The 27,496-nt window shown below is 42.0% G+C and overlaps 1 protein-coding gene across 1 annotated transcript in view; it reads left to right on the top strand.

Moving 5' to 3' along the window:
- slc49a4 (solute carrier family 49 member 4) overlaps positions 1 to 27,496 on the top strand; it is a 59,742-nt gene that overhangs the window by 7,668 nt on the left and 24,578 nt on the right. The window contains exons 3-6 of the mRNA XM_037686785.1: positions 11,484 to 11,743; positions 12,394 to 12,523; positions 17,394 to 17,502; positions 24,180 to 24,247. Of these exons, the coding sequence (XP_037542713.1) occupies positions 11,484 to 11,743; positions 12,394 to 12,523; positions 17,394 to 17,502; positions 24,180 to 24,247 (567 nt within the window). The remainder of the gene's footprint in view (positions 1 to 11,483; positions 11,744 to 12,393; positions 12,524 to 17,393; positions 17,503 to 24,179; positions 24,248 to 27,496) is intronic.

A 27,496-nucleotide genomic window follows, 5' to 3' on the forward strand; every position in this document is an offset into this window, starting at 1 on the left:
TTTTTGTTGTTATATACCTGGATGACTGAGAAAACAAACTTTGTGTTACCACGATCTGTTCTGGAAAATACACATTGCTCGCTGCTTCGTCTGTGCTGAACGTTAAAGTGAAACTTAAGTGAACGGCCATGACACGCGCCCTCTGCTGGATACATTGTACAATTACCGCTAGTCCCAGCATTTTAGGGGTGAAAGTTAGAAGTGTCTTTATAATGGGACAGTTATTGCCGCTACCGATAGGTCCCCAAACGTCTGTCGGGCTCCAGTCTCTCAAACTGCTTATGAAAACATTTCCTCATCTCTTTGAGCTGCAGGAAGAACGCTGTTCTAGTGCAGTGAAAAGATTCCCATGTGTCAGATGTAAATTAAACGAGCGGTACGCTGATGTCCCCCCCCCCCCCCCATCACTGAAGGATTTGAATAGTGAATGTTTGTAGTTTTTGAGGTGACTGTTTTTCTGGACTGGAGTTGAACAGGGAATGCAAGTAAACCATAATGTTTAAGGTGCAAGATATTCAAATGGGTAGAAGTTGCACTGTGTATAGGAACAGATGTATTTTATTTATTTATTTTGGCCTGTTCGAGGAAGCGCACAGTAACAGATCCTGGTAAGCGGAGGGGGCAATTTTCTCCACCAGCAGGCACAATGGTAGACCAGTGGTGGCCAAGGCCAGCACAGATTATTCTTCAGCCATCTCTCTGGCCACCCCAGTCATTTGAGGAACTATTTTAAAGCAATATAAGAACTAGAAAGCGTAGTTTCCTCATATGATGGGGTTGTCAGTTTACACACATATGGTGGTGGCCATCTTGGAATTTAATGTTGCTTATTTTTCAATTTATCCAGCTCACAGGGTTTTCATATTTATGGAAGCAGGCGTTTTGGATTTTGACTTGACAACCTACTTTTCAAAAGAAGCAATTTGTTGCATCGCGATGTAGCCACACACCAAAATGGAAGTTGATACCTGACTTGTTTTTTAAGTTATCGTGCTCACAACGTTCACAAACGGACGGGATTTGCAATTCCTCCTTTTGCTCCATGACGGGGCGGGACAATAAAAATCTTTTTGTAGGCTGTAGAAGAGAGGGATGACCTTTCACTCTTGCACAAGCTCATGGTAACTTATTTAAGTTTGCATGTGCAGACTTGTTATCACAGGCTGTTGATTGACTCGTATAGATTCTTGAGTTACATGATGCCTCATGAGGTCCTGGTCTGTTTTCAGAGGTGATGTACTGAGGCCATATGAGGAACTGATGAGTACTTTTTAATTATTATAAACGCACAAGAGGAAACAATTGTCCAGTTTATTCACGTAAAACCACTTTAAGCTTTGACAGTGCTCAAATATTTCTGACAATAGCTTTAAATTCATCGTTATCTTTACTTGGCTGCAAACGTCCAACAGAATTTTAAAAAGTGAAATGAGATAGAGTGATGCGATCTACTTATTTTAAAGCAATAGTTCAGATATTTTGAAGTTGTGTTTTATGGAAAAGTAAAAAAAATTAAAAAATGTTATCTTACCTGTAGCTTAAATTTTTTTTATTACAGTTTGGACCAATTTAAGTGACGCTGCGTTCAATTAACCTCAGAAGCCAGAACTCAGAGATAGGAATGACTTAGGGATTGACTTTACCATAATCCAGTTGCAGCTTAAAAAAACCAGCTGGATTTGCCAACAGTTGTGCTCAGTGACCAGGCTACTTACTGCTGACAATACAACTCATAATATTTCTGCACTTTGTGCATTCTAATACTGTACAACGATGCTCATACAGCACTACATGTGTGTAACTGAAATACTGAGATACAACTCAGCAGAGCGACAACAAAGAGCAGGCTTGAGGTTTTTAACTCAGATATTCCACAACATATTTGAGGGTGAGAAAATGTCTGAGGAATGGAGGAGAAGTGTGCTGGTGGCCATTTGTAAGAACGAGGGTGATGTACAGAGTTGTAGCGACTACGGGGAATGAAGTTGATGAGTCACACAGTGGCTATGTTTACATGGACACAAGTAATCGGATTAAACGGCCGTTCGGAATAAAAATGTTCATTTTTTTTCCAATCACGAAAACTGACCTGACTGCGCACGTGCGACCTGTGTCATGTCCGCCTGGCTAATGCTAATAATGTTACCGGAAGTAAAACTGGTCGGTGAGCGACACATTTCTACTAGAAACTTTGAAAGAGCTCAAAATGACCTGCGTTACCTGTAGCTCCGTCAGGGAGTGCAGCGACGTCTCCACCGTCATTAAAACCTGCCGCTCAGCTTTGTTTACGTTCATCGCGGAAGAAAACCGGAAGTAGAACTTCTTCTTCTGTGTTTTTTCAGGAGAGTTTACCGCTCTGCGCACGTCAGTACTTCTGTTCAGAACAAAGGCCGCTGCAGGTAAACGCTCGTCATGAACAGACCGCCCCCATGTAAACGATACATTTGAATTATTTAATCTGAAAACATTTCAGTCCGGTCAAAGACTTTTGCACATGTAAACAAAGCGAATTAAGATCTGGGAGAGAGTTGTGGAGGAAAGACTTGGACTTGACTGTGAGCATCTTTTGCACGTGTTAAAAGCTTCTGAGATTCCAACAGGAGGTTGGCTTGAAACAGTGAAGGCCACTTCTGGGACAGATCTGGATGCCCGGCCACAGACTGATGAAGACGAAATGTTTCTCCCTTAAAGAAACTGGTCCAGATGAAATGATTTTACCTTTTTTTGTTATCTACCTGGATGACTGAGCCTACTAACCTTTTTTTTTTTTCAGCAGCAGTATGGTGTCATGCCATGAAATAGCACCACAGACGCCATTTTTGCTTCGAAGATGCTGATGGAGAAGTACAGAGAGGGTCAGAAAGAACTCTATTGTGTTTTTGTGGATTTAGAGGAGGACAACAGGACATTTTAGACTGGATGGATGGGTGGGTGGGTGGGTGGGTGGATGGATGGATGGATGGATGGATGGATGGGTGGGTGGGTGGGTGGATGGATGGATGGATGGGTGGGTGGATGGATGGATGGATGAATGGATGGATGGGTGGGTGGGTGGGTGTATGGATGGATGGATGGATGTGTGTATGGATGGATGGATGGATGTGTGTATGGATGGATGGATGGATGGATGGATGGATGGATGGATGGATGGATGGATGGATGGATGGATGGATGTATGTATGTATGTATGGATGTATGGGTGGATGGATGGATGTATGTATGTGTGTATGGATGGATGGATGGATGGATGGATGGATGGATGGATGGGTGGATGGATCACTGTGACAGTCTAGAGACTGGATTAATTTGAGATGACAACTGGTCAGACTTGATGCTGATTAGACTTTTGGAAAATGAAGGTTGAGCAGCTATCAACAAGTTAGATATTTGTTTTTAAAACCATGTCACACGACCCCTTTTCAAAGCATCTGAAATATACTTTTATTAAGGTAACTGTGGGATATTGACCTGTAGATAAATGTTGAGAGGCGTTTCCAGGTCAGTTTTAAATAATAATAAAGTGTTAGAGCTGATAAGCCACAGTTGCAGAAATCAGAATGATGTGAATTTACACATTTCCTAAAAACGCCTCCTTCTGTCTCCCAGGTTGAGCTGCGTCTGGTTTTTACCTTCAAATCACTGCGTTTTACTCACATATTTTTTGTCACGTGACAAGAAGGCATTTACTGCAAAGAGGAAATGGAATTTCATAAAAATCAAGAAGTGGAAACCAGCGAAGACTTTTATCCGTCACGACTAGTTGAGCCTCGTCTCCATGCTCGAGCGTCGCCTCGCCTGAGGGCATCGGTACAGCAGCACACAGTATTTGGTGTGTGAGCTGAAAATCACTGCAAAGTTACTCTCAGCGGACATGACCTTTAACTCTTCGGAGTTTCTCTTCAGAGAACGAGCACAGAGAAAACCAAAGATGGCGTTAATCACCCTGCAGAACGTTGGAGTGAAACGGTTCATTTTGGTTCGTGTAATAAACGATGCACAGCTTTGGATGCCATGCTTTAATAAACTGCAGCCTGGAGTACGTGTGGCTCCGTGGCACACCAGAAGATGTCAGTCTTTCCTTTGCAGCGGAGGTGAGCGAGCACGGGAGCAGCGGACTAAAGCTTTGTTGAGTTGCATGTTGCTGTGGATGAGCTGCATCTCATAAACTGGAGACTCTGGAGCTAAATGAGCTTTGATCGTGTGCGAGGACGGAGTCTGGGACTCTAAATACACAGTTCATTCAAGTGCGTCACTGATCTGTAGACCGGCTTCATAGGTTAAAAACAAAGGGATCTGTTTGTTGCACGTATTGTTTAATGTGATAAAAGGCAACTTTTCTTTGTGCGTACCCCTCAAGGAAGAGGCGCCTCTTTGTTCTGCGTTTACAGAACTCAAACGGAGCTGGAAACGTGCGAACACCGACCGGAGGAACTTCCTCTTGCGTGCGAACGCTCGCCAAGATTCTTGAAAACGAACGCTTATTTTTTTAAAAGTTCAAACCAGGATCAGTGATTAGACTTTGCTAAGAGGTCAGGTTTTTTTTTTTTTTTTAATCCTCATGCTCTTGTTTAAAACGTTCACATCAATGATCCGTTTTTCTTTTGCACATTTTACAGCAAGTCATTTTTGTTATTTCAGCCATTCATATTTAAAACGTTCGGCTCAATCAACGTGTTCCTGCGATGACTTTTGGCGCTCGTGCATTTTATGTTTTGGAATGTTTAGCTTCTTCAGCCATGTTTTTCTCATTGATCATGACTGAAGCTCTCCACGTCCTTCACTTTGTGCTGTTTTAAACCTTTTACTGCTCATTTCAGCTTTTGTTCTCGTTCAACCTTTTCAGCTTCTTTCTGCTAATTTAAGTTCCTTCAGCTCCTTTAAGCTTCTTTTTTTTGTTGTTGCATAAAATAGTTTATTTTTCCTCAGTTTTCCACCTTTTTCTGCTCCTTTTAGCTGTTTTCCAGCTTCTTTTTGTTAATGTCAGGTTTGTTTGGATTTTCCACTACTTTTTAATATTAAAAAATAAGTTTTGTAGGCTCAATCATCCAGGTAGATAACAACAAAAAAGGTTAAATCATGTCAAGGTCCCAAAAAAGGTCAAATTATCGTATATTTGGCCTTTTTTGGGGATTATTGATCGTACAGAGGGTAAAATTGTCGTACAAATACGATAATCATCGTACACCTGGCAACACTGATCAGAACCCACTGTGGGTATTATGACACTTCGCCACAGTCTCAACTCTCATTGGTTCTGCACCACACCGCACCAGTTAAGGGCCCGCCCACTGCCTGTACCCACCCCCACTCAACCTGGTTTATGGGACCATCTTGTTCATGGTTATGGATGTTCTGTAAATCATATGGACCCCCCCCCCCCCATTCTTCATGACTACAGACGTACATAGAAAGTCTTACAGATTTTTCCAAAACTCTGCTTCAAATTTATTTTACATCTCAGAACTGGCCCGTAAGTAAATGCTAAGGTCTCCCCATCCTCCTCCCTGCCCCTCCCTGCCTCTGTCACAGCAGCAAACCCCCCCCCCCCCCCCCCCAAACCCCAACTGCAAGGGGTTGATATGTCATATCAGCAATAAATGTAAATTATCTGAACTGTCATTTCCTCTACGATCATTGTGGTGTGGGTTAGTTAGTGACCGTAACTTGCAGTCTATAGAGCGCACCTGAGTATAAGCCACGCACACTCAAAAAACAAACAAACAAACAAAAAATACATATACACAATTTTTTTTTTACATATGTAAGCCGTGTAACATACACAAATACATACAGTACGATAAATGTTTTTTTTTCTGAACAGTTCCTGTAACACGGCTGGTAAAAAAGCTTACCGGGAAGTCATTGAGCGCTATCTTCAAGTTGTCCTCCTGCTCTGTGGAGCAACAAGTGCTCTTTGAACATGTGAGACTCACATGCTCTGTACATGCAAGGGACCCCCCCAGTCTCTCCTCCCCCTCCCCGTTTCATTGGTTCGACTGTGATGTGGTCAGTAATTTCATTGGTCAGATTTTTTTAACCTTTATTTATACAGGTAGTCTCATTGAGTCATGAGGACCCACCCCGCCAAGAGAGACATGTAATGGGCAGCTTTATGAGCTCTTGGGTTTGACCAAGGTAAATGTTTTTGGTGGCAGGGAGCTTGTTAGCTCGTCAAAAAAAAAATAAATCCATAAATTAGCCACAGCTTTGTATAAGCCAAATACTTATACAGCGGAAAGTATGGTAGTTTTCTAATTCAGTATGGAAACTCCAAAAGCAGTGCCATGGTCCACTGACAAGGTCCAGACCTTTCTGTCTTTATTGGCGTATCAAAGGATTGAAGAGCTGGATGGCGTTACAAGAAACCACCCACTTTACTTGGATGATCCGGCCCACAGGGCAAGAAAAAAGTCACCGTGACAGTCCACCTAAACCTGAGAAGAACCAATTAGAGGAGAGCTGAGTGGAGTCACACTTACTAATGACAAAGCGACCGTACTATCATGATTGCTGTGGTACCACTTTCAAGGTAGAATTGGGTTGGACTTTTTTTTTTCTGAATTGAATCTATAAGCCTTTGCAGACCAGAAGCAGTCCAACGATTTTGCCACAGCACTGGCTTCTATGTCTCCATCTCCATCAAATTCAGTCTGACGGGGTTCATCAATGGTGATGAATCACTAGTTGAAAAGAGGTGCTCCATTCCTCTGCTCTCTGTCTCCAGCCACAGTAAAGTTTGCTCATCTGACCGATCATCTTTGAGCATCCTTCCTCATCACCTGTCATATTACAGATAATGTTGTGTTCACATCCATCATGTGACCCATTAGACAGCGAGGGAGGGTATTGACCAAACTTCAGATAATACTGAAGCAATTTCTTCATGATCAAATAATAATAGTTCAGTTTTTTTGTTTCATAGTTTCAGCTCGGCTGTTGAGGAAGAAACCACCATGAACAGTTTGAATCCTTGAAACCTTGGTGTTATATTGCTATTTAATGCAATATATATATATATAATGTTATCTCTTTTTAAAAGGAGGTAATTGTATGTGACAATTATGGGCTGAAATTATTGTGATAATGTTTCTTACTTAGACAAACTCAAGTCATTGTCATGTAAGAATAAGGAATGAATATCACCAAAGATTAATGACTAACGGTTAATCAGTTGTAGATGTACATCCAGTCTTTACTTTAGAAAGTTTAATTAAAATCTGCCCAGTTGATTAAATATTTTGCTGACATCAAAAACAACATAAACATACAGACACACATGCACAGGGATTAGGCCTGTCACAATAACAAATTATGCTGGGCAATTAATTTATCTCAGAAATTATTGCGATAAATGATAATGTTTGAAATTTGACAATAATTAGTATTTTTTTATTTAATAATTGGTTAATGTTTGTGTGTAGTACCTTTTTTTGACCACTGGATGGCAGTACAAGACTGTTTGAACTGAAGGATGGATAGTGAGGGAGCGAGCAGCGTGTCTCTTTAAGAAAAATGGGAGGGAGGCCCCTTGACATGACACGGGCTGTCTCTCTTTCCTTTATTCGGTTCCCAAAATGGCGGATGCTCGGTGTGGTTTGAGCAAAGCATTTGTTACACAATGCTTTTAAAAAAAATCTGTAAACAAGTTCTCAGCTTCTTTTTTCAGAGAAAATAATTTTTTACATTAAGGCACGGGTTTCAAACGTGAATTTTGGAGCTTCGACAAGACGGAGGTATTTCCCCCGAGGTCGGCCTGTTAGCTTAGCTCGTACTTAGCTTCTCAGCTTAGCTGCTTTTAACGATCCAAAAACACGATTTTGAACGGTTAAAACAGATTTTAAAGAGAAAGGGAGGGGTCAGTGAAGAGCACCGGAGTTGAGCCTTTTGTCATCGAGTGTCTTCAGTAGAAAGAGAGAGACACCAAGAAACGATAGAGCCGATAAATGAAAACGAGGTCGATAATTTTTATTTATCATGAAAAATACAAAAAATATATAAATAATTGATCGTAGCCTTTCCTCAGAACCCCACCTCCAAAGATCTGAACTATTCCTTTAAGGTTTTGGGAAATGTTACTACTACTTGTGGTGAGATTGTGCAACTCTTTATAAGCACACTAGGTGCCTCACTTTATTATATGCCAATTGAAAGGTGGACGTATTATGGTAAAGTCTCCGTCTGTTCGTGTTTGTCCTGCCCGTAACTTTGCTCAAGATGATTTAACAAAACTTTTGCACACATCATCACTAGACAAAGTGTTGCACACTTTTCATCACCTTACCTCCAAGGTTAGGGTCACAAATCAAGGTCAAATGTTATACAAGGTCATGGTCAGGATCTTCTAATTTGAAGGCAATTTTCCAAAACTTGATACGCCTTTATAACATCATTAAGCAGCATGCGGTATAATCTTTTCATCACCCAGCTCTAAGGTCAAGGGTTATTCAAGATGTTTGCTATATGTTGCTGTGTAATAGTTTGTTGACGAGTGTACGATGTGCCGTGTGCTGTACTCTTGTTTGTTTAATCGAAAGCATGCTGTTTGTTCAACAATACAACAGAATGATAAATTACCATAGCCTTACGCTGTCATTTCCACTTTACCGTGTGACAGAGATGTATTTTAGAGCTTGTTCTTATCACCTGTCATGCATAGTTATAAAGAAAATTGTGAGGAAATGCAGCATTGTCCCTGCACGGCATCCATCGATCCGATTCACTCGTTCACAGCATAAGACTGGATGAGGAGGCATCTGAAACTTTCCTGCAAGAACAAAGAGAACCAGATCAGAAACCCTGAAATTGGTGACGGTGCGCACTGAGAGAGACACAAAACAGGCACTGGTCACACCATAGATGGAGAGATGAGAGTAAAACACGGGAATAAAGGGATGTATAAAAAGAAAAGGTAGGGGCCCCAGAGAAATTAAGGAGGTGCAGTTAGGCTGTGACGTCATCAGGTTTGAGAACAAGTTACTTTGCCATGTGTCGGTTTCTGACCACAACTCCACGTTCTGCTGCGACGTGTTTATCTGTGAAGCCCAGAGACACTGGGCAGCAAGATTAACAAAGAACCACCATACCTGTGAAAACTGGACAAACTACCTGCGACAGTTTAAACATCCCTTTACGTTAACACGTCCTAAACAGAAAATGGTTTACATAATCAGACTCTTAAAATAGTATTTCAAATACATTTAACCGTCTTTCACAATTGATCAAATTTATATCCTTCTAGAAAACAGAGTGAATACATTTGAATACCGAAAGCTCATATTTAGCGTAACACTTCCCCCTTTGCCTCCCTTTATTCGTTTACTCTTTCCTGCCCCTTTCCCCCACGAGCTGCTTCCACCGCTCTGGATGAACGGTGTCTTTACTGAGCTTACAGACAATCAATCAGCCGTGAGCTGTCTCCTGCGGCTGGCTGTCTCCGTCAGATGGTTGAGAGGGGGGCCGAGAGCGTTGAAGGGGGTCTGTTGTCATCAGGGGACATCTCATAATACATCTGTCTCCCACAGCTGAGTCAAGGTGCAAAACTGAGACTGGAAGTTTGGTCCTCTCAGAGCAAGTTGTCTCACAAATCCCCCGAGTTCATTGTCTTGTTTTCAGTCCCTCAGCGTTCAGTTTTATATCGTACACTCATTACGGCACGTCTTCATTTCTTTACCTTTAACCTTGATATCTAACAAAGTTAAGTCTGGTCCACTGGGCGAATTCATCCATCCATCCATTATCTTTTACCCGCTTCTTCCATTTTGGGTCACGGGGGTCATTGGTGCCCATGTCCGGCAATCACTGTGCGAGGGGCGGGGGAGACTCTGGACGGGTCGCAAGTCCATCACAGGGACACACTCACACCTAGGGACAATTCAGAGTTACCAATCAGCCTAACATGCATGTTTTTGGTCTGTGGGAGGAAACCGGAGCACCCGGAGAAAGCCCACGTATGCACGGAGAGAACATGCAAACTCCACCCAGAAAGGCCCCCGGACTGGGATTTGAACCAGGGACCTGCTCGCTGAGAGGCAGCAACTCTACCAGTTGCGCCACCGTGCTGCTGGACGGATTCAAATATAAAAATTTAAAAAAAATTGTTGAAACGTTTAATCTTTTATCCAAAAGACTTCTTCAGTCTGAGGAGCTGCAACAAACTCAGTCTTATAAACATCAGCTTCTCCTAGTGGATCAACCAGTCTGCTGGTGACATCCAGAACCAGCTGTTCACATGATGAAGGACCATCAGCCTAACGACCGATCTTTAGTGCCCTGATGGCCACTTGCTATTCAGAGGGCTGAGTGATACTAGCAATAACAGCATTGTAAGAGGGGGACAGTTGGACACGGAGGCCTCCACCCCTGTTTAGTGATGGACAGTTTCTCTTTGCAAAGATGGCCTCCTTCATGCATCGGGGAAACTAAACAGCCTCTGGCCAAAAGGATGGACCAGCACAGAAGATCAACATCATCAGGCCAGGACTCTGCGGTCTACACTCATCTCCAGGTCAGAGGTCACTCTTTCAGGGATGAAGATGTTCACATCCTGGACAGAGAGGAAAGATGGTTTGAGAGAGGAGTAAAGGAGGCCATCTTTGTGAAGAGAAACTGTCCATCATTAAACAGGGGCGGAGCCTCCATGTCCAACTGTCCCCTTTTTATAATGCTGTTATTGCTCCTATCACTCAGCCCTCTGTGAATAGCAAACGGCCATCAGGTGCTAATGATCCATTGTTAGCAACAAAGTCCATGCTCAATAATCCAGGTATACAGTCCAACATTTTTCAGTCAGGTCATCTGGATTGAGCATGGACTTTGTTGTTTTCAACCAGTTTGACAAGACTGTCAACAAGGAAGAGGGCCGGCATTGGAGGAGGGGGCGTACTAAAGAGACCATCTTATCACAAGCAGAACTGGTTTGTTCCACTTTGGAGTAAGTTGTTGGGGGAAGAATTAGTTTTGTTGTGCGTTTCCTTGACTGATGAAGCCTTCTGGATCGAAGGCGAAACGTTTCAGCACAAAAAAAGAAACTGTCCAGATGACCTGACTGAAAAATGTTGGATCCATTGTTAGGTTGATGGTCCTCCTTTGTCATGTGAACAGCTGGTTCTGGATGTCACCATCAAACTGGTTGATCCACTATGAGAAGGTGCTATTTATAAGACTGAGTTTAGTACAGCTCCTCAGACTGAAGAAGTCCTTAGGATAAAAAATTAAACGTTTCAACAATTTTTTAAAAATTGAATCCATCCAGAGGACCTGACTTAACTTTGTTGGATTGCTCTACCTGCATTATTGAGCATGCATCAGGACATTTAAAACCTCACTAGTTTATTGATGATATTTTAGATTGCTTACTCACGCAGTGCAGATGAAGGCCAGCAAGTGGGAGAAACTCAGACCTTAATCAGTTTACACTGGTGCATAATCATTTGTTGTTTTTTTGTTGTTGATTTGAAACGGCTTTTCTTCCTCTTCTGTTACAGGATGATCCACGGAGGCCAGTTTCTAAACGGTTTGGCTGGGCCAACCATCATGAGTGCTGGCCCCTTCCTCTCCACCACGTGGTTCGCCCCCGATCAGAGAGCAACAGCAACGGCCGTGGCCACACTCTTCTCCTATTTGGGAGGCGCTGCTTCTTTTCTGGTGGGACCTCTTATCGTTCCGGCTCCCAATGACTCCCAGGCAGCGACGGGGCTTTCCAACAGCTCCATTCCAAGCAGAATACAGCTCGTTATGTATGCAGGTACGAGCAGAAAGCGAGAACCTCCGTAAGCACGGAGGATCAATAGCGCATCGTTTCAACACCGTGTCAGCCCCGTCAAGGGACAGAAATACAATCAGGCAACAGGGATTCAAGAGTTCTGCACAAACACCAAGAGCCTCCGTCATAATCCTTGTAACCGCGCCTCTGAAAAATAGCTTGCCGAGACCGTTATGCTTAACTGAGTCAGAAAATTAAAAGCACGATGAAAGGAGAAACAAGCATGCTGTAATAGATCGAGGCAGCGGCTTTGTTTAATCTAAGGTAATATTATTAATTTTTGAAGGGCAGAGCAGACACGTTTTGTGAATCGGAAGTTTCAAAAAACCATAGTTAAAAAAACAAAAGCCCCGTACATTCTACCGTTTTTGTAATCGACTCCTTTTTTATTTTTCTTCTTTTAGAAGCAACTAAAGCTTCAGATTGATTGCCAGATTGCACAATTTTGTCAGATACTCTTATTCTACTGTCTTGTCTAGTCGGCCATTAAATTAATCTCGGAGCTATCTTCAGAAAACTTAAAGGTGTCACGTTGACCTTTTTTAAAATGTCATATTGCCCTGAGTGCTTTTAGTGTTTCTGTAAAAAGTGAAAATAAACACAGACGCACACGTATCTCTTTTTATCCCCAGAATTGGCTGCAATCGCGGTGCTTTTTACAGCCGTGCTGCTCTACTTCCCATCTCGCCCACCGGTTCCTCCTAGTGTGGCCGCAGCAAGCCAGAGACTCAGTTACAGGAGCAGCATCTGCAGACTTCTGAGGTAAAACCACAGGCTCTGTTCTGAAAGGTCTTTGAGGAATATCCTCTCACTGCATTCGTTAGGATGCTTACCATTGATCCTTGATTTAAATACACAGCAACAGATGTGTTGACAGGACTTTAATGCGTGGCTATGTTTGATGGTTTTAAATATTTCTGGTGACGTTCGACCTGCTGCGGCTGCAGAGTTCGGTTTATTTTGTGCAGATGCTTTGGGCTCCTCCTGCCTTAGAGAGCCGAAGTGACAAAATCCAGCGCTGTAGAGGGACGTTGAATTGGGGACTGCCACTCACCATCTGCTTTGGTTGTAATCAAAACCCTCTGCCTTCCTTCCTAAATATTTGCTGAACTATAATATACCAGTTGCTGTTAAAGAAAAAGACCATCCTCCCCAGCAGCCACACCTTCAGGGTCAGCCGCACGTGCTGTGAGACCTTTCTCTCTGATGTGTGCCGTCAGAAATAGATGCTCTGTTAAGGTCCTGGATGTCTCTGGAGTCTATTTACTGTTTTTTCTTTCTTTCATTCTTCACTAGAAAAACACAAGGGTGTGTGTGGGGAGCTAAATAATCTTGTAGCACACACAGTCACACTTTCCATCAAGGCCATATTTATCCTCTGGGCTGCGAGGATACGGCGCTGCCTGAGGAGCGAGTGCTCTGCCTTTTGCCTGGCTTGTAAAGGAACGAGGCTGTGGCCGGGGAATAGAGGCTGGAGGGAAGAGACGGAAAGCTGGACAATAGCTAACAGGGAGCTGGCTCAGCTTTGCTGGTTGCACTGGTTCTCCCTGCAGTAAGAATCACTCCACTGGAGTGCCAAGCTCTCCACATTCCTCGGACCAGCTCCTGTAAGGGTTCCCTCCCGTACATCAAAAGAACCAAGCAGGAATCAACCGAACGCATGGTTCTGGACGGATGACCGTTCATTGCACATTAACTTGCCAGCCTCACTGCGAGGGTTGTGTTCCACTTTAGACAGGCAGCCTTCCAGTGACCTGTTTGAGCAACATGCATCTGATTTCAGCAGCGTCAGGCGCCTTTGAGGGACACGACGCAGAGCAGGACAACATGGCTGCTTTGACTCCTCTGCGTCAAAACTGTTGGAACTTTTCAAGAACAAGTATGACGGGATTTTTTTTTTTTTTTTAGCCGTGTAAAACATAATTTGCTCTCTTGTATTTCTTTATTTCAACAGGAATTTTACTCCCGTCTTTTGTTTTTATCTTTAGACATCTGAGTAACTAACGCTAGTACGAGTTCTACATCTTAACAGCTCAGAAAACCGTTTCCTTCTGGATTAAAAGAAAACAATGTACGGTTTTGAATAATTTTAATATTATCTCAAGAAAGCGCTGGTCAGGCTTTCCCAATAATACTGACTATTCTTTGGTGTTTATTGATACTTTTTAAAAATTATTATTTTATGTCCATCGCATGGTGCAGAGGTTAGGCTTTGTTCCCCACATGGCAGCTGCCCGATGACACTTTTTAATTAAAAGATAGGCAGATCGTTGTCCGTTTTTAAAATATTAATCATAATCATAGTGGATTTTAGACCTGGACATTTGAGACTGTCACCTCAGAGGTTTTCTGTTACTGGGGAGTTTCCTTGCACATGCCAAAATAATGCTCAAGAAGGGTTTGAGATGCTTTGAGAGAAAATGTGTTGCTAGGCCTGTCACGATAACAAATTTTGTTGGACGATTGTCTCATAAATTATTGTGATAAACAATAATATTGTTTGAAATTTGACAATAATTATTCATTATTGTCAAATTTAAGAAGAAACGTTGGTTTATTTTTGTGTTTAGTAACTTTTTTGACCCCTGGATGGCAGTATAAGGCTGTTTGAGCTGAAGGATGGATAGTGAGGGAGCGAGCAGCGTGTCTCTTTAAGAAAAATTAGAGGGAGGCCCCTCGACATGACATGGGCTGTCTCTCTTTGGTTATCAAAATGGCGTACGCTCGGTGTGGTTTGAGCTCTTTAGCATTTTTCACACAAAGCTTTTAATAAAAAAATCAGTAAACAAGTTCTCAGCTTCTTTTTGCAGAAAAAACAACTTCTTAGACGAAGGCACGAGTTTCAACCGTGAATTTTTGGAGCTTCGACAAGACGGAGGTTTTTTTCCCCATGTCGGCCAGTTAGCTCGTAGCTTAGCATCTCAGCTTAGCTGCTTTTAACGATCAATAAATGTGATTTTGTTTGGTTAAAACAGATTTTAAAGAGAAAGGGAGGGGTCAGTGAAGAACACCGGAGTTGAGCTTTTTTTCATCCAGTGTCTTCAGTAGAAAGAGAGAGACAGGAAGAAACGATGAAGGCGATAAATGAAAATGAGGTCGATAATTTTAATTTATCATGCGATTAATTGATTTATTGTTTATCGCGACAGGCCTATGTGTTGCACAATTTTTTGAACTAGTTTAAAATTCAAGTAAACAAGACTTAATGCATAAAACTGAGGATACTCGAGAACATTTTGACAGTTTGGAGAATGTCTCGGGAATGCGTTCACCAAGAAGTCGCCAATCGTCACAGCTCGGTTTTAGTTTGGGTTAGTTTAGTGTGATAATTGAAGAACAGGTAGTGAGCTTATATTTGTGCAAACAGATTGCAGGTGCCAGCCGACAAATCATTTAGTAGGGCTGGCGTCTGTCCAATCATGTATTCAACCATCCGTGTAGCCTGTCTGAGTGTGAGCTCATGCTAATGATCTTCAGCTTCAGGGTGCTCACATCTGCTTCCACAGCAGCAGTCTAATTAAAACTCTGGATGTGTCTAAACATTGTGTGAAATTATCATTCTGACGAAATGACCCTGGGAGTTTCTGTTACTTCACAGTCCAAAGCGCGAGTATCGAACATCCTCCCTTCCTGGTCAGACTCATTTTAGATTTGAAAGTTGTCCTTTTGATGCATTACTCTCCAGCTAGGTTAGCCAAGGACAAATAGCACTTAGCTGATGACACCATCAGCTTTGAGACTTGTTTGGAAACATTATGTCATGGGCAAGAAGTGAAGGGGTAAAATTTTTCATCCACTCACAAAGGAAGCTCGCTTACTTTTGGATGTCTATAGTAGATCATGTATAAAGATAGAGGCGCTTGGATATTGATTTTGTGCTGTTGTGGCAAGGTTAATGAAAAAGGTGCTGGGGGAAACAGAGAGAGCTCTATCAGGGGGCTTTTATGGGCGTCCCTCCTTATACCCTGACCAAGGCCAAGTAGCTAAAGAAGATGGACCATCTGCAGCCAAAACGCAGCCCGTTTGTTTTTCTGTTGAGACGAGGCGTTCCGTAATGAAAAGTTAAAAATCCTCGGTGCACCATTGTCAACAGAGGGAAAGGGTGCGCATGTTGTTCCAGAAACGATGCTTTTATGTACATGTTAGGTGTTTTTAGGAAATTTCCTTTGTAAATAGCATTTGTTTGAACTTTAGAAGACACATAGGTCTTTAAGTGTTTTCCACGAAGGATTAATATCGTAAAATATCGATGCCAGATATGTTAGTAGTGTCCATAAACAAAAAAAGAACAAAAGCAAGAAAACCAGACAATCTTAGGGTCTTAGAAGACTCATTTTCCAGTTGCTTAGTGTTACTAACTGCCTCATTTGAGGCAACGAGGCTTTGATTTGTAAATCAGTACGCCACCTCATTGAGCAAAGGTGATTAAATTGGTTTGTTGCGTTTTCAACTGACTTCATTTGGGATGACTTGATTTCAGAGGAGCTATACACCCTAAGAGCAAAAGCTCAGTGTGTACATAGAGTATACATTTATAACAAATTAAATATTTGCTTCTGGTTATCTGCGGTAGTTAGACAGTCGCCCTGAGCCTAGACGGCCAAAATCTGGTATCTGACGCTGTGTCACGATCAGGTGGTCAGAGCCAATAAGGAATCAGACTGAGAGTAACGGAACCAACTCGGATATGATTTGCAGTGATTTGTTTACAGTGAAATATAGATTACTATGATTTACAAAGGGAACCTGGAACACCTGAGGAGGGAGGGAACAGGATGAGTCCAGGAACGTAGAGAGATGTTTTAGATACTAGAGGGGCGATCTCTTCCTGAACAAGGGTGGCCACGCCGCGTAGAGCCAAGGCTTTCAGGTTCCAGGCTGAGGTAAGAAGTAGGGCTGATGGTGGAGCGGCAGCGGAGCAGCTGAAGGTAAGCATGGTCCTTTATGCACAAGGAGCTTCACAAGGGATCCAGAGCACAAGACTCCAGGAGACCAGATTACTGGAGGCAATGTAAGTAAAACAAAGCACTTATTCACAATGGCTGCAAGCAACTACTGGGAGTTGTGCAATGCTCCAGCAAAGAAGGAGGTTCTCCTGCAGTCCTTACCTCTGGAGCTCATTAGGAAGATCTGCATCAGCTGCTGCTCACTGGGCGCCGCCCAGGAACCAGGAAGCTGTGGGGAAAAAGGCTGAAACCCTACATGCTGGGTATTTTAGCACATTATCACAGCTGGAAGATGTTGCCTGTTTATATAGTTTAATTGAAGTTAACGGGTTAATCACAGTGATTTTCTTAAGAAAACGTCTGAATGTGCGAACTCAACAGGGTTCATCTGTTTGAAAAATTTTACATTCATTACTCGTGCATACATGCTGAACACCATTAAACGTTTCTCAAATTACGTTATTTGCTGCTTTTAACTTTTTTCTTTTTCAACGTCAGAGAAATTATTTATAACGATTGTTTTTTTATAAGATTGTACACAAGTTGTCTGACTTTATATGGAAGATTTAACTTTGTTTAGATGGTGCTATCCAAACCTTTTGTCAGAAAAAGGGACATTCATGGCACAGTTGGTCAAACCTGTGCATTCGTGCCTAATTGTTATTAATCTTTTTATTTTCTTTTAGCAATTTCCGGTTCTTGATGATTGCCCTGGCCTATGCAGTCCCAACTGGAGTCATTGCTGGCTGGTCGGGAGTCCTGGACATGGTTCTTACACCAGTTAATGTCAGCCAGGTAAGCTACAAACATGCACAAGAGACTATGCCTTTTTTTAAATTTTCATTCAACTTGGAATGATTGTGGTAAGAGGACATATCAAATAAACAAGACTTTTAGATTTCAAAGGATTTCCTTAGTGTTTGTCTCCTGTCACCAGTCCACTTTTTTATTCATAGTGAGATAAATTGTTTCAAGCTCACAGCAGCCCTGAGCTACTTGTCATCTTGCACAACACAAATCCACTTTGGTCTTGGACTAGCCTTTATCTCATCAATCCAGTCCAAATTAAACTCGTTCTCCAAACTGAGGTTGTTGAAAGAGTTGTCTTAAACAGGTAAGTTATTAATTTTTCATAACCTGTCCACAGAGCCTAATTTCAAAAGATCTGAACCATCTCTTTAAGTCCACCACTGAGCAATAAATTTGATTTGCTATTTGCACCATGCAGGTCAGAGACAAAATCTCTTGAGGATTTGCATCATCCTCTTCTTAACACAGCCACATTTCAATGGACTAAGGAGCATCTTTTCAAGGTTATCATCAGACAGGTGCTGCTGTAGAGAGGATTACACTCAGGAGAGCAGAGACTGAGACACTTCCTGTCACACCTCTGCTTTGTGCTTTTGACAAGAGGTAACCAAGCACCTGCCAGATTGCGCCCAGATTTTATTTGTTATCAAATATGACACCAGTTTATTTTATTCATGCTCATTAGGAACAAAAAATTGTGTTGTAGTGAAATGAAGTGACTTAAGACTTGGGCAAAAGAAAATGGAGCCATGCTTTAAAACTAATAAGACACTGTCGGGGAGCATTTATAACATGGTGAGGTGGAGAGGTGCTAATATACTGCATCTAAATATCTGTTTGTTCTATAACAGTGTGGAGGTGTTTTAATGTCTTACAAAAACATATGTGTTGTGGCTCATTACTTTGTCCCCTGTTGTTTTACGAAAAGAGGGGGTTGGAAATACCCTCGGTCCGTCCATCTGTCCTTCCGTGAATGTTGCAAGCATCATTACTTGGAAAAATAAACGAGGTATCAACTTCTATTTTGGCGTGTGCCTACATCTCAAGGTTCAAGGTTTTTTATTGTCATTCGCATCACATGTGGTGCATGAGGTGGAAGGAAATTGTGCACTCAAGGACCCATTACACCCAAAAATAGCAAAACTATAAAGTATAAAAAGAAACCATGTACAAGAATCCAAGATATATGCTAAACAATATAGAGATTCATGAGTTTAACAGCCTCATGGTAGAATCTGTTCCTCAGTCTAGTGGTTCTACACTTAATGCTCCTCAACCTCCTTCCTGCGAGGAGCGGGACAAAAAGTGTGTGTGCTGGGTGAGTGGGGTCCTTCATGATGCAGGTGGCTCTTTTCCTGCATCTGGAGGTGTAGATGTCTGTGATGGTGGGGAGGCTGACTCCAACATCTTCTGTGCAGCCTTGATGCCACACGTTGATGCTGGAGCACAGGATGCTCTCCACTGCACACCTGTACAAGGAGGTGAGGACTGAGCTTTCCAGACCAGCTCGTCTCAGCCGTCTGAGGAAGTAGAGTCTCTGATGATCTTTCTTCATCAGGCTGGTGGTGTTGTTGCTCCAGCTGAGGTTGTTGTTCATGTGCACACCCAATTACTTGTAGCTGGAGACCACTTCCACCGCAGATCCTCCTATGTTGGAGGGGTGGGGTGGGTATGGGGGGTGGGGGGGGGGGGGTAGGTGTGTTTGCACCTTCTGAAATCCACAATCATTTCCTTCATCTTCTTCACATTGATGTGAAGGTTGTTCTTCCTGCACCAACTCTCCAAGTGTTCCACCTCCTGCCTGTAGCTGGACTCATCGTTGTTGGTGATGCATCCAACCACCGCTGTTTCATCTGCAAACTTTACAATATGTCAGCCTGGATGGGTAAGTGCACAGTCATACGTGAGCAGAGTGAACAGGAGGGGGCTCAGTACACAGCCCTGGGGGGAGCCAGTGCTGAGGGTTATGGTAAATGAGGAGAAGTTATGGATCCTCACAGACTGCGGTCTGTTTGTTAAGAAGTCCAGGACCCAGTTGCAAATGGAGGGACTTAGTCCTAGTGTGAGTAGTTTGTCCCTCAGTGTTTGGGGGATCATGGTGTTGAAGGCAGACATGAAGTCCACAAAGAGCATATGGACGTAGGAGTCCTTTTGCTCCAGGTGGTTGAGAGCAGTCTAGGTATAAGAAAGGTGGGATGGCTAAATGGAATTGCCAGGTCAAAATCCAAGATGACTAGCCATATTCATTCAACCCTTATTTAGGCAGGTTAATCCCATTGATCCTCGAGGACTCATTTACAAGAGAGAATCAGCCACTCCAAACATTTGAGGAAAAACTGCTTTCTAGTTTTTATATTGCTTAAAAGTAAAGTTTCCTCAAATGATGTGGGTGGCCAATGATTAATGTATGGTAGCCAAGGCCACCATTGGCACCCACTGGTTCTGCCATTGCGCCTGGTGGTGGATACAATTTCTCCCTCCGTTCGGAAGGATTCGTCACGTTGCACTGCCTTGAACAAGAATTAAAGAAAAAAGAATCTACCTCTTATTTTTCTACACAGTGTTACTCCTTCCCACTTGACTATCTTGTACCAAAACCATTAAGATTTATTCTTATTCCCTGTTCAATTCCAGTCCAGAAAAACACTCGTGTATAAAACTACAAACATTTACTATTCAAATCCTTCAGCGATGGGGGACATCGGTGTACGACTTGTTCATTTTTTGAATGTAGGAAGAGGCAGTGAAAGCGCTAGACTAGAACACAAGGTATCGAGCACAAGCAAACAATTTATCCCTTCCTAAAAATTTGCTCATGCTTTTCGTTAATTACCGGTAGTCAGTTTTGGTGCAAATAAGTAATTCCTTATTACACGGTAGTGTACTAACAAGCAGACGAGTGCACCTTTGTTTTCCTTTTAGCTGCAGATAATTGCTACATTACCTTTGGGCCAATCCTGCAGCAGCCGTGATTCCTCTGCAGCCCACCTGCTGCTTCATGCTCCTCATTTCCTGTTTGACCTCTGTGTTGCAGATGTCAAGTAATATTTTCACTCTTCTGAAGTTGACTCATACGGCAGCATTGCTTTATCTCTGTTTCTGAGTTTCATTTAATTTCTTCCTCCATATTCTTTGACAGCTTTTCGCTTTCACATCAAAGTTTTTCTGAAAATACGGACTGTCTTCTGTTCCCTCATCTTGACACCCTGTTTGATTGAGACGTGACGAGGACTGCTCTGAGGCAGCAGGAGAGCCCAGTTGTCACTGGATGACAATAATACTGCTGAAGCCTTCTTTAATTATTGGATTGGGAAATCAATGCATCCATGACAGAGTAACTCGAATGTGTTTTAGAAGGAAACCATTCAAACCAGCTTTGAAACAAATAAAACATCTAAAAAGGACACAAACATGAAAGCGTCATACCGACTATGTTCTCTCTGCTGTGCACCAAGATGTAAAGCTTCACTAAAAAACTTAGAAATGCACCAAGATTAATGAACAAGTTGCATGGATTGATTATGGGAATGATGAGCGCAGGCACAGAGCCACACAAGGATCTTCTGATTGGGAAGTGGCATACTGGAAGATGTTGGAGAGTGAGCTGGTGCCACAAAGAGAGTATTTTTTCTAACAAGTCTTCCAGCAAGTTTGAGCGATCACTGAAAGATACCTGCCCATCAGTTTTTAACACATCATCAGACAGTGGTCCCAGCTTTCCTCCCAAAAATGTATAAAAGTCAAAAGACACCTTTTTTTAAATAGAAACCCATCTCAGAAGTTCCGTTTCCACTTTTGTATCTAAAATTGTGTTCTTTATTCATTTGTGTTACAATTTCTGCAACAATTTGTTGACCACAGACCTTTCGTTTTCCTCATGGTTGCATTTTTATTTGTTTTTTTATTTACCCTTTATTCATACAGGTAGTCTCATTGAGTCACGAGAACTCATTTTCAAGAGAGACCTGTTTGGGGCTTAGGAGCCTTGCTCAAGGGCCCAGAGTGGGACAAATGAGGGTGGAGGCAGATGTGGGTGCTTCAACTTTTCCACCTACATTTTGATGTTGTCAGTCCAGGGAGTTGAACCTGCGACTTTTCGATCACAGGCCCATCTTCTCTAACCTCTGTGCCACCACGCCCCATTGGGTATTGGGCATGGAGTAAAGATGGAGTTAGGACAAAGCCTAAAGTATAGTTCAGGTTGGTTCCTGATTGACAAAACATGAGGTACGGCCATGCCCATGTACATATCGTACATGTACGTACGGCGTACATAATGATGTACAGCATACGTGATGACGTCACTGTCAAAATTGAACGGCTCCATTGAACAGGTCTATGAAGCAAACGGATCGTCATGATCCAGTTCCCTTCAAAGAGCCATACATCCCGTCACTAGTTACAACCTAATTTTTGATAGTGGCCTTTCTTGCTTCTAAATGCAGCCACACAGTAAAATGGAAATTGGTATGTTGCTTTTGCTTTTTGACCCAATCATTTGAGGAAACTATTCTTTTAAGCAATATAAAAATGAACAGATTGGTGAAGCGTCTGCAGTATTGTGGACTCTGTGCCGGTCTGTTGTGGTGAAAAGGGAGAAGAGCTGTAAGGCAAAGATCTCTGTTTACCGGTAGGTCTACGTTCCTCCCCTCACCTCTGGTCCTGAACTCTGAGTAGAGACTGAAAGAATGAGATCGTGGATCCAGGAGGTTGAAATGAGTTTCCTCTGCAGAGCTGGACTCTCCCTTAGAGACAGGGTGAGAAGTTCAGTAATCAGGAGAGACTCAGAGTAGAACCGCTGCTCCTCCACATCGAGGGGAGCCAGTCGCGGTGGTTCGGGCATGTCTGACTGGGAGGAGACCCCGGGTAAGACCCAGGACAAGCTGGAGGGACTACGTCTCTCCAGCTTGTCCTGGGAACACCTTGGGGTAATCTCAAAGAGCTGGCTGTGGAAAGAGATGTCTGGGCCTCCTTGCTCAGGCTGCTGCCCCACAACCTGACTTCGGAATAAGCAGAAGATAATGATTGGATGGAAAAATGAACAAAGAGTCAATAGACGGATGAACTGAGGTATTTTCAATTCTTCATTTTGGCTCCATAGCAAGGGACAAAAAAACTTGTTCAGCCACAGACTAAGGGGATTGGAATAATGTAAGGGTCTCTTAGTGTTGCACCTCTGGTGTCTGAGAGCATGGAGCTCTGCAGGGGAATCATGTGAAACCTGCAGACAGGATCACCGAGCACATAACATCACCATAATGAATGTGCTCCAGGAAACAGGTGCTCCATTGTGCTCATCAGTCACATGTAGCCACTTTTTTAATGGAGATCCATTTAGAATTCAAAGACCCAGAAAGCTCATCTAATGTGGCAAGATACTTTTGGTTTAATTAACTTTTTTTATTCATAAAAAGATGTAACAAGTTCCTGGCACTATTTTTTCTTTCAAGTCTCTCCTTCTATTTAACATAGTCACCACATCCTTCGCCATTAAACGTGGATTTTTTTTAAGATTACATGGAGTCAACTGCAAAATACCTTGTTAAAATAAAGCTATGGATCTTTTTTTGTTGGTTTTAAATGGCTTATAGGGAGAGGCAATTAAAGAAAACAAACATAAGCACATGTAGAGACTGAAGCTCAGACTTTGCCTTTTACAGCTTCAGTCATTTTCAGCTTATTAACTCACTTCCCACATAGCAGAAATGATTAAGCTTCAAATCTGCCCTTTCTCAGGCTTCTGAGGCTCTAAGAATACTCCGGTTAATTAACTCCGCACCAGCTCACGGAACATAATAATTTGTATTTTAGAATTTGAACATTTTTGAAAGCAGTTTATGCATTGCCTCCTAAATTAGCGTTCAAACTAACGAGAATTCAACACCTTTGAAATCTCTACAGGCTCAATACGAAAAATAAACCGCAAATATTAAAGCGTGGATGTTTGGTAATGTCTTTCGTTCAGATGTTTTGATCTTTGTTTTGTAGTTGAGGACAGAATGCAGTAAAGTTTTTACTGCGGTCCATTAATCTGATCCCCACGGAAGACTGAAGGGAGGTTCATTTAGATCAAACGTAACAGCGTTCTAACATTCATCACTCACCGAGCCAGAATGCATTTTACATTTGATAACTTTGGCAGTCCACTTTTATTTATGAGATACTTTCCTGACATGTCGCTGCAGAGTGTGATTAAGCAAAAAGCATCTGATCTTTCCTTTGATTCTGTTCCTTTGCTCTCTCTTCTTCTATCTTGTTGGGTTGGGTACAATTGGATTTATGGCCTTGAGGAGACCAACACCATCTTTGGGACTTTGAGTTTCCTTCTGGGTATTTCACACTGATTGGTTGAGTGTGTCACTGTCACACATCAAATACTTTGCTTTTTATGGATTCTGTCGCAGTTCCATGGCCATATAAGTTTTTCTCTTGACTTTTAGGTGGAGTATACGTGTTGGCTTCCGTTCGGCTAAACAGGAAAGGACAACAGTCCTTCACCCGGACACACCTGCTGCACCGTCAGCTTTAACAATTTAGCTGCCATAGTGACTGAAAGGTCTCAGCGGGCTTCAGACACTCTGTGCTCTGCTCATTGTCTTGCTCTGTCATACCTCTCTCACCTTCCCTTTACCCATCACCCAATTTTCTTTCTTTTGTCACAGGTGAATGCAGGCTGGGTGGGTTTCTGGTCCACAGTGGGTGGATGTATTTTTGGAGTGGCAATGGCCAGGTAAGAACGCAGTTTTTCTTATTAAAGTTCTGTCTTGAATTTTAACCATGAAGTTTGGTTATCTAAAAAATAAGTGCATTGATGGCGTGCATTCACCCCTCCCTCACACCTTTATAAACCCTATCCCAACTTTTTGCTCATTCATTTCTGGGAGGGCATCCTGATCTTTCAGCAAGCGCAAAGTAAGGAGAAAGAAACGGCACTTTGAAACAGATTTTTCAAGAAACTTGCTTTGCAACAAAGGGGAATGAGCTAAACCCTCACAAATCTAATTATTTTTTACCTTCTAAAAATATTTTACAGGCACAAGTGTCTGACGTATAACGTTTGGCATCGTTGTCAGGTGTCCTCAGCAGGCATAAGAATGACAGGGATTTTTGTTAAAACTTTAAAAAAGTACTCTTAAAATTCATTGCTCAATATTAATTCATTCTTTAAAAAACTGCTATTCAGTTGTGGAAATAGTTGAGAAATCTCTCATGAGTGGACGTTGGAGTTATTAGCTTGTGGGACAAAAACAGCAAAACCCTAGGTCCACAGGAGCGTTCATGTGTTCACCATGCATGTGCAATGAATACAGCTGAGCCCTGTTCAGGGTTGCCAGATATATATATTTTACCCCCTCGTTTTCTGTGCACACATCATTCACCAAACACAACACACACCTCATCTTACAATACCCTTACTCAGCATATATGACAGTTTAGGTCAAAATATTATACAGTATTATACTTCATAATTTCTTATCTGGCAACACTACCGACATGGAAACTGCAGCGTTTTCATGTAAACCCACTCTATTTTTGTTTGTTACACCCACTAAACACTTAAAAAACTCTACGTTTCCAGAGGTTGTTATCGTGTAAACAGGGCCTCAGTCTTATCCGCAGCATCAACTCATGGTGGATCAACCAGTTTGCTGCTGACAGTCAAAACTAGTTATTCACATGCAAAACGAGGACCATCAGTCAAACAACTGGTCATTAGTGCCCTGATGGCCACTTTTTATTCACAGAGGGCTGATTGACGCAATAACAGCATTGTATTGAAATGCTGTTACCCGCTGTCCCTCCTCTGGACATGTCCAAACCACTGTCCCTCCTCTGGACATGTCCACCCCATCTCAGTCTGACCTCTCTAACCTCATCTCCCAGTTTCCCAGTTGTCAACCTGTGCTGTACCTCTGATGATCTCGTTCCTAATCTTATCCATCGTTGTCTCCCCTCAACATGTTTATTTCTGCCACTTCCAGTTCTGTCTCCCGTGTTTATGTAAAACCGTACAACATACTGTTTTGTAAATAAATACATTTAAAAAAATCATGATCTTACTGTACATTTGGTGTCATTGCGGTCCTTCCTTAACAAGTAAAAAAAAAAGACGTCACACATGGCTGAATGTGATTTGCAGATGCGAGCACCGACTCAGTGCCAACCCTGATGCGCGCTCACGACTGGCCCTCTCAGCTCTGATTTTAAATGGCAGTTCAGTTTGTTTATTAAGCTAATACAAGCCAGCTCAGTGAAAACTTGATGGACCCAGTGAGGCATCAAATTAGAAAATAAGCATTCGCTGTAGCACCTCATTAACAGCTGCGCGCCTTATTCGCAGCCCAGTTGAACATATTCCTTGTGTAATCTTCAGTGCTGTGTTGTTTCATATTTATAATAATGGGCCTTACTAAAAGTAACCACAAAAATGAGAAGCAGTACAGTAAAAACTATTTTCTGCTTGGCAAAAACCTAATTACAATTTTGATCTGATCTCAATTCTAATCAACAACAACTCACGTGAAGTTTTTAATTCCTGCTGCTTTGAGACGCTCACTCACTCACCATACAATCACTCGCAGTCCCAGATGTTTTAACAACTTCATGTACTGTTACAGACAAAAACTCCCCATTTCTGATTCCTTTATTGGGTTCGACAGTTCGGTCATGCAACTCTGTCACTTCACTGGAAATCCTTGTAACTGGTCTGGAAACATGCCTTTTCTGTTGGGAGAGTTTTAGGATTTAGTACTGTACTTGAAGATAACATTTAAAGCAAAAAAGAGGAAACAACACCACATGGTACGTCATACTAACAGCATTATACTAACACAGTTTGGCTCAGATCAAGTCAAGTCAAATTTATTTATAAAGATCAAGGTCAGAGTCGCAAATCAAGGTCAAAGTGTAGACAATGTCTTTGCTTGTTTGGGTCATCGCTAAATATTGCTGCATTACTGTATAATAGTTTTTTTGATGCGCAATGTGAATCAAGAATTTTTGCAATATCGGTACCAAACAAATCAAACAAATTCTCGATTGGGTATCGTGACCGACCGATCCGATTAAGGACAGGAGCTGATGGCTGTTTATTTTAAATATCTGCCAACCAAGTTAGTGAAACTATTGTTTTTCCCTCTTATTTCAGCGCCTTTATTATTTATTTTACAATATATTTAGAATTCCTGAAGCTGTTGAAGTTTACTTTTTCACGTTTGACCAAAGTTGTCAACCTATTGATTTAGTCAGTTTCAGTATCTATTATTATTTATTTGACATTTGATGTTATACTCGTAACTGAACAAATTAAGGTTGTGCTGTTTTTACTTGTTTGATCACGCTTGTGAAACTATTGATGTGTTTTAAGTGTGCTGCACTGGTGCAGAGTTTTCAGTAAATTTGTAATTCAGTACATTTACGTCTGCGTTTAAAAAAAAAAAAAATGTTTTAAGTTAATTCAGCACTGTGTTTTCTGTATCGGATCGGTATCGGATCAGTATAGACCGATACTAAACCTCATATATCCATATAGGAAGTGAAAAAAGTGGATCGGTGCATCCCTAATCTTAATTCACGCACGAGAAAATTGTGATCCACGTGCAGCCCTACTGCCAAAACAAGGCAACAAAGCACAAAAGACTGATATCCATGAGGTTTTCAATTCACAAAGCAATAAAATATAATCAGGCTGTCTATGTCAGAGTCAGAGTTTCTTTATTGTCATTCGCACCTCATGTGGTACATGTGGTGGAGCGAAATTATGTACACGGGGTCCCAGTTACATCCAACAATAAAATGTATAAGAAAAACAGTAATAACATTTAAGATATGAACTAAGAAAAACATCAACTAAATATACACTAAGCACTCATAACATAAAACATTGAACATCAGCACAAACATGAACATGAGTCTGTGAGCAGATGTGCACGCAGGAACACATCAACATTGAAACAGATCAGCAGCAACATGAAAAAGA

Source organism: Nematolebias whitei, chromosome 13 (assembly GCF_014905685.2).
Source record: "Nematolebias whitei isolate Nwh7 chromosome 13, NemWhi1, whole genome shotgun sequence".
Lineage (NCBI taxonomy): Eukaryota > Metazoa > Chordata > Actinopteri > Cyprinodontiformes > Rivulidae > Nematolebias > Nematolebias whitei.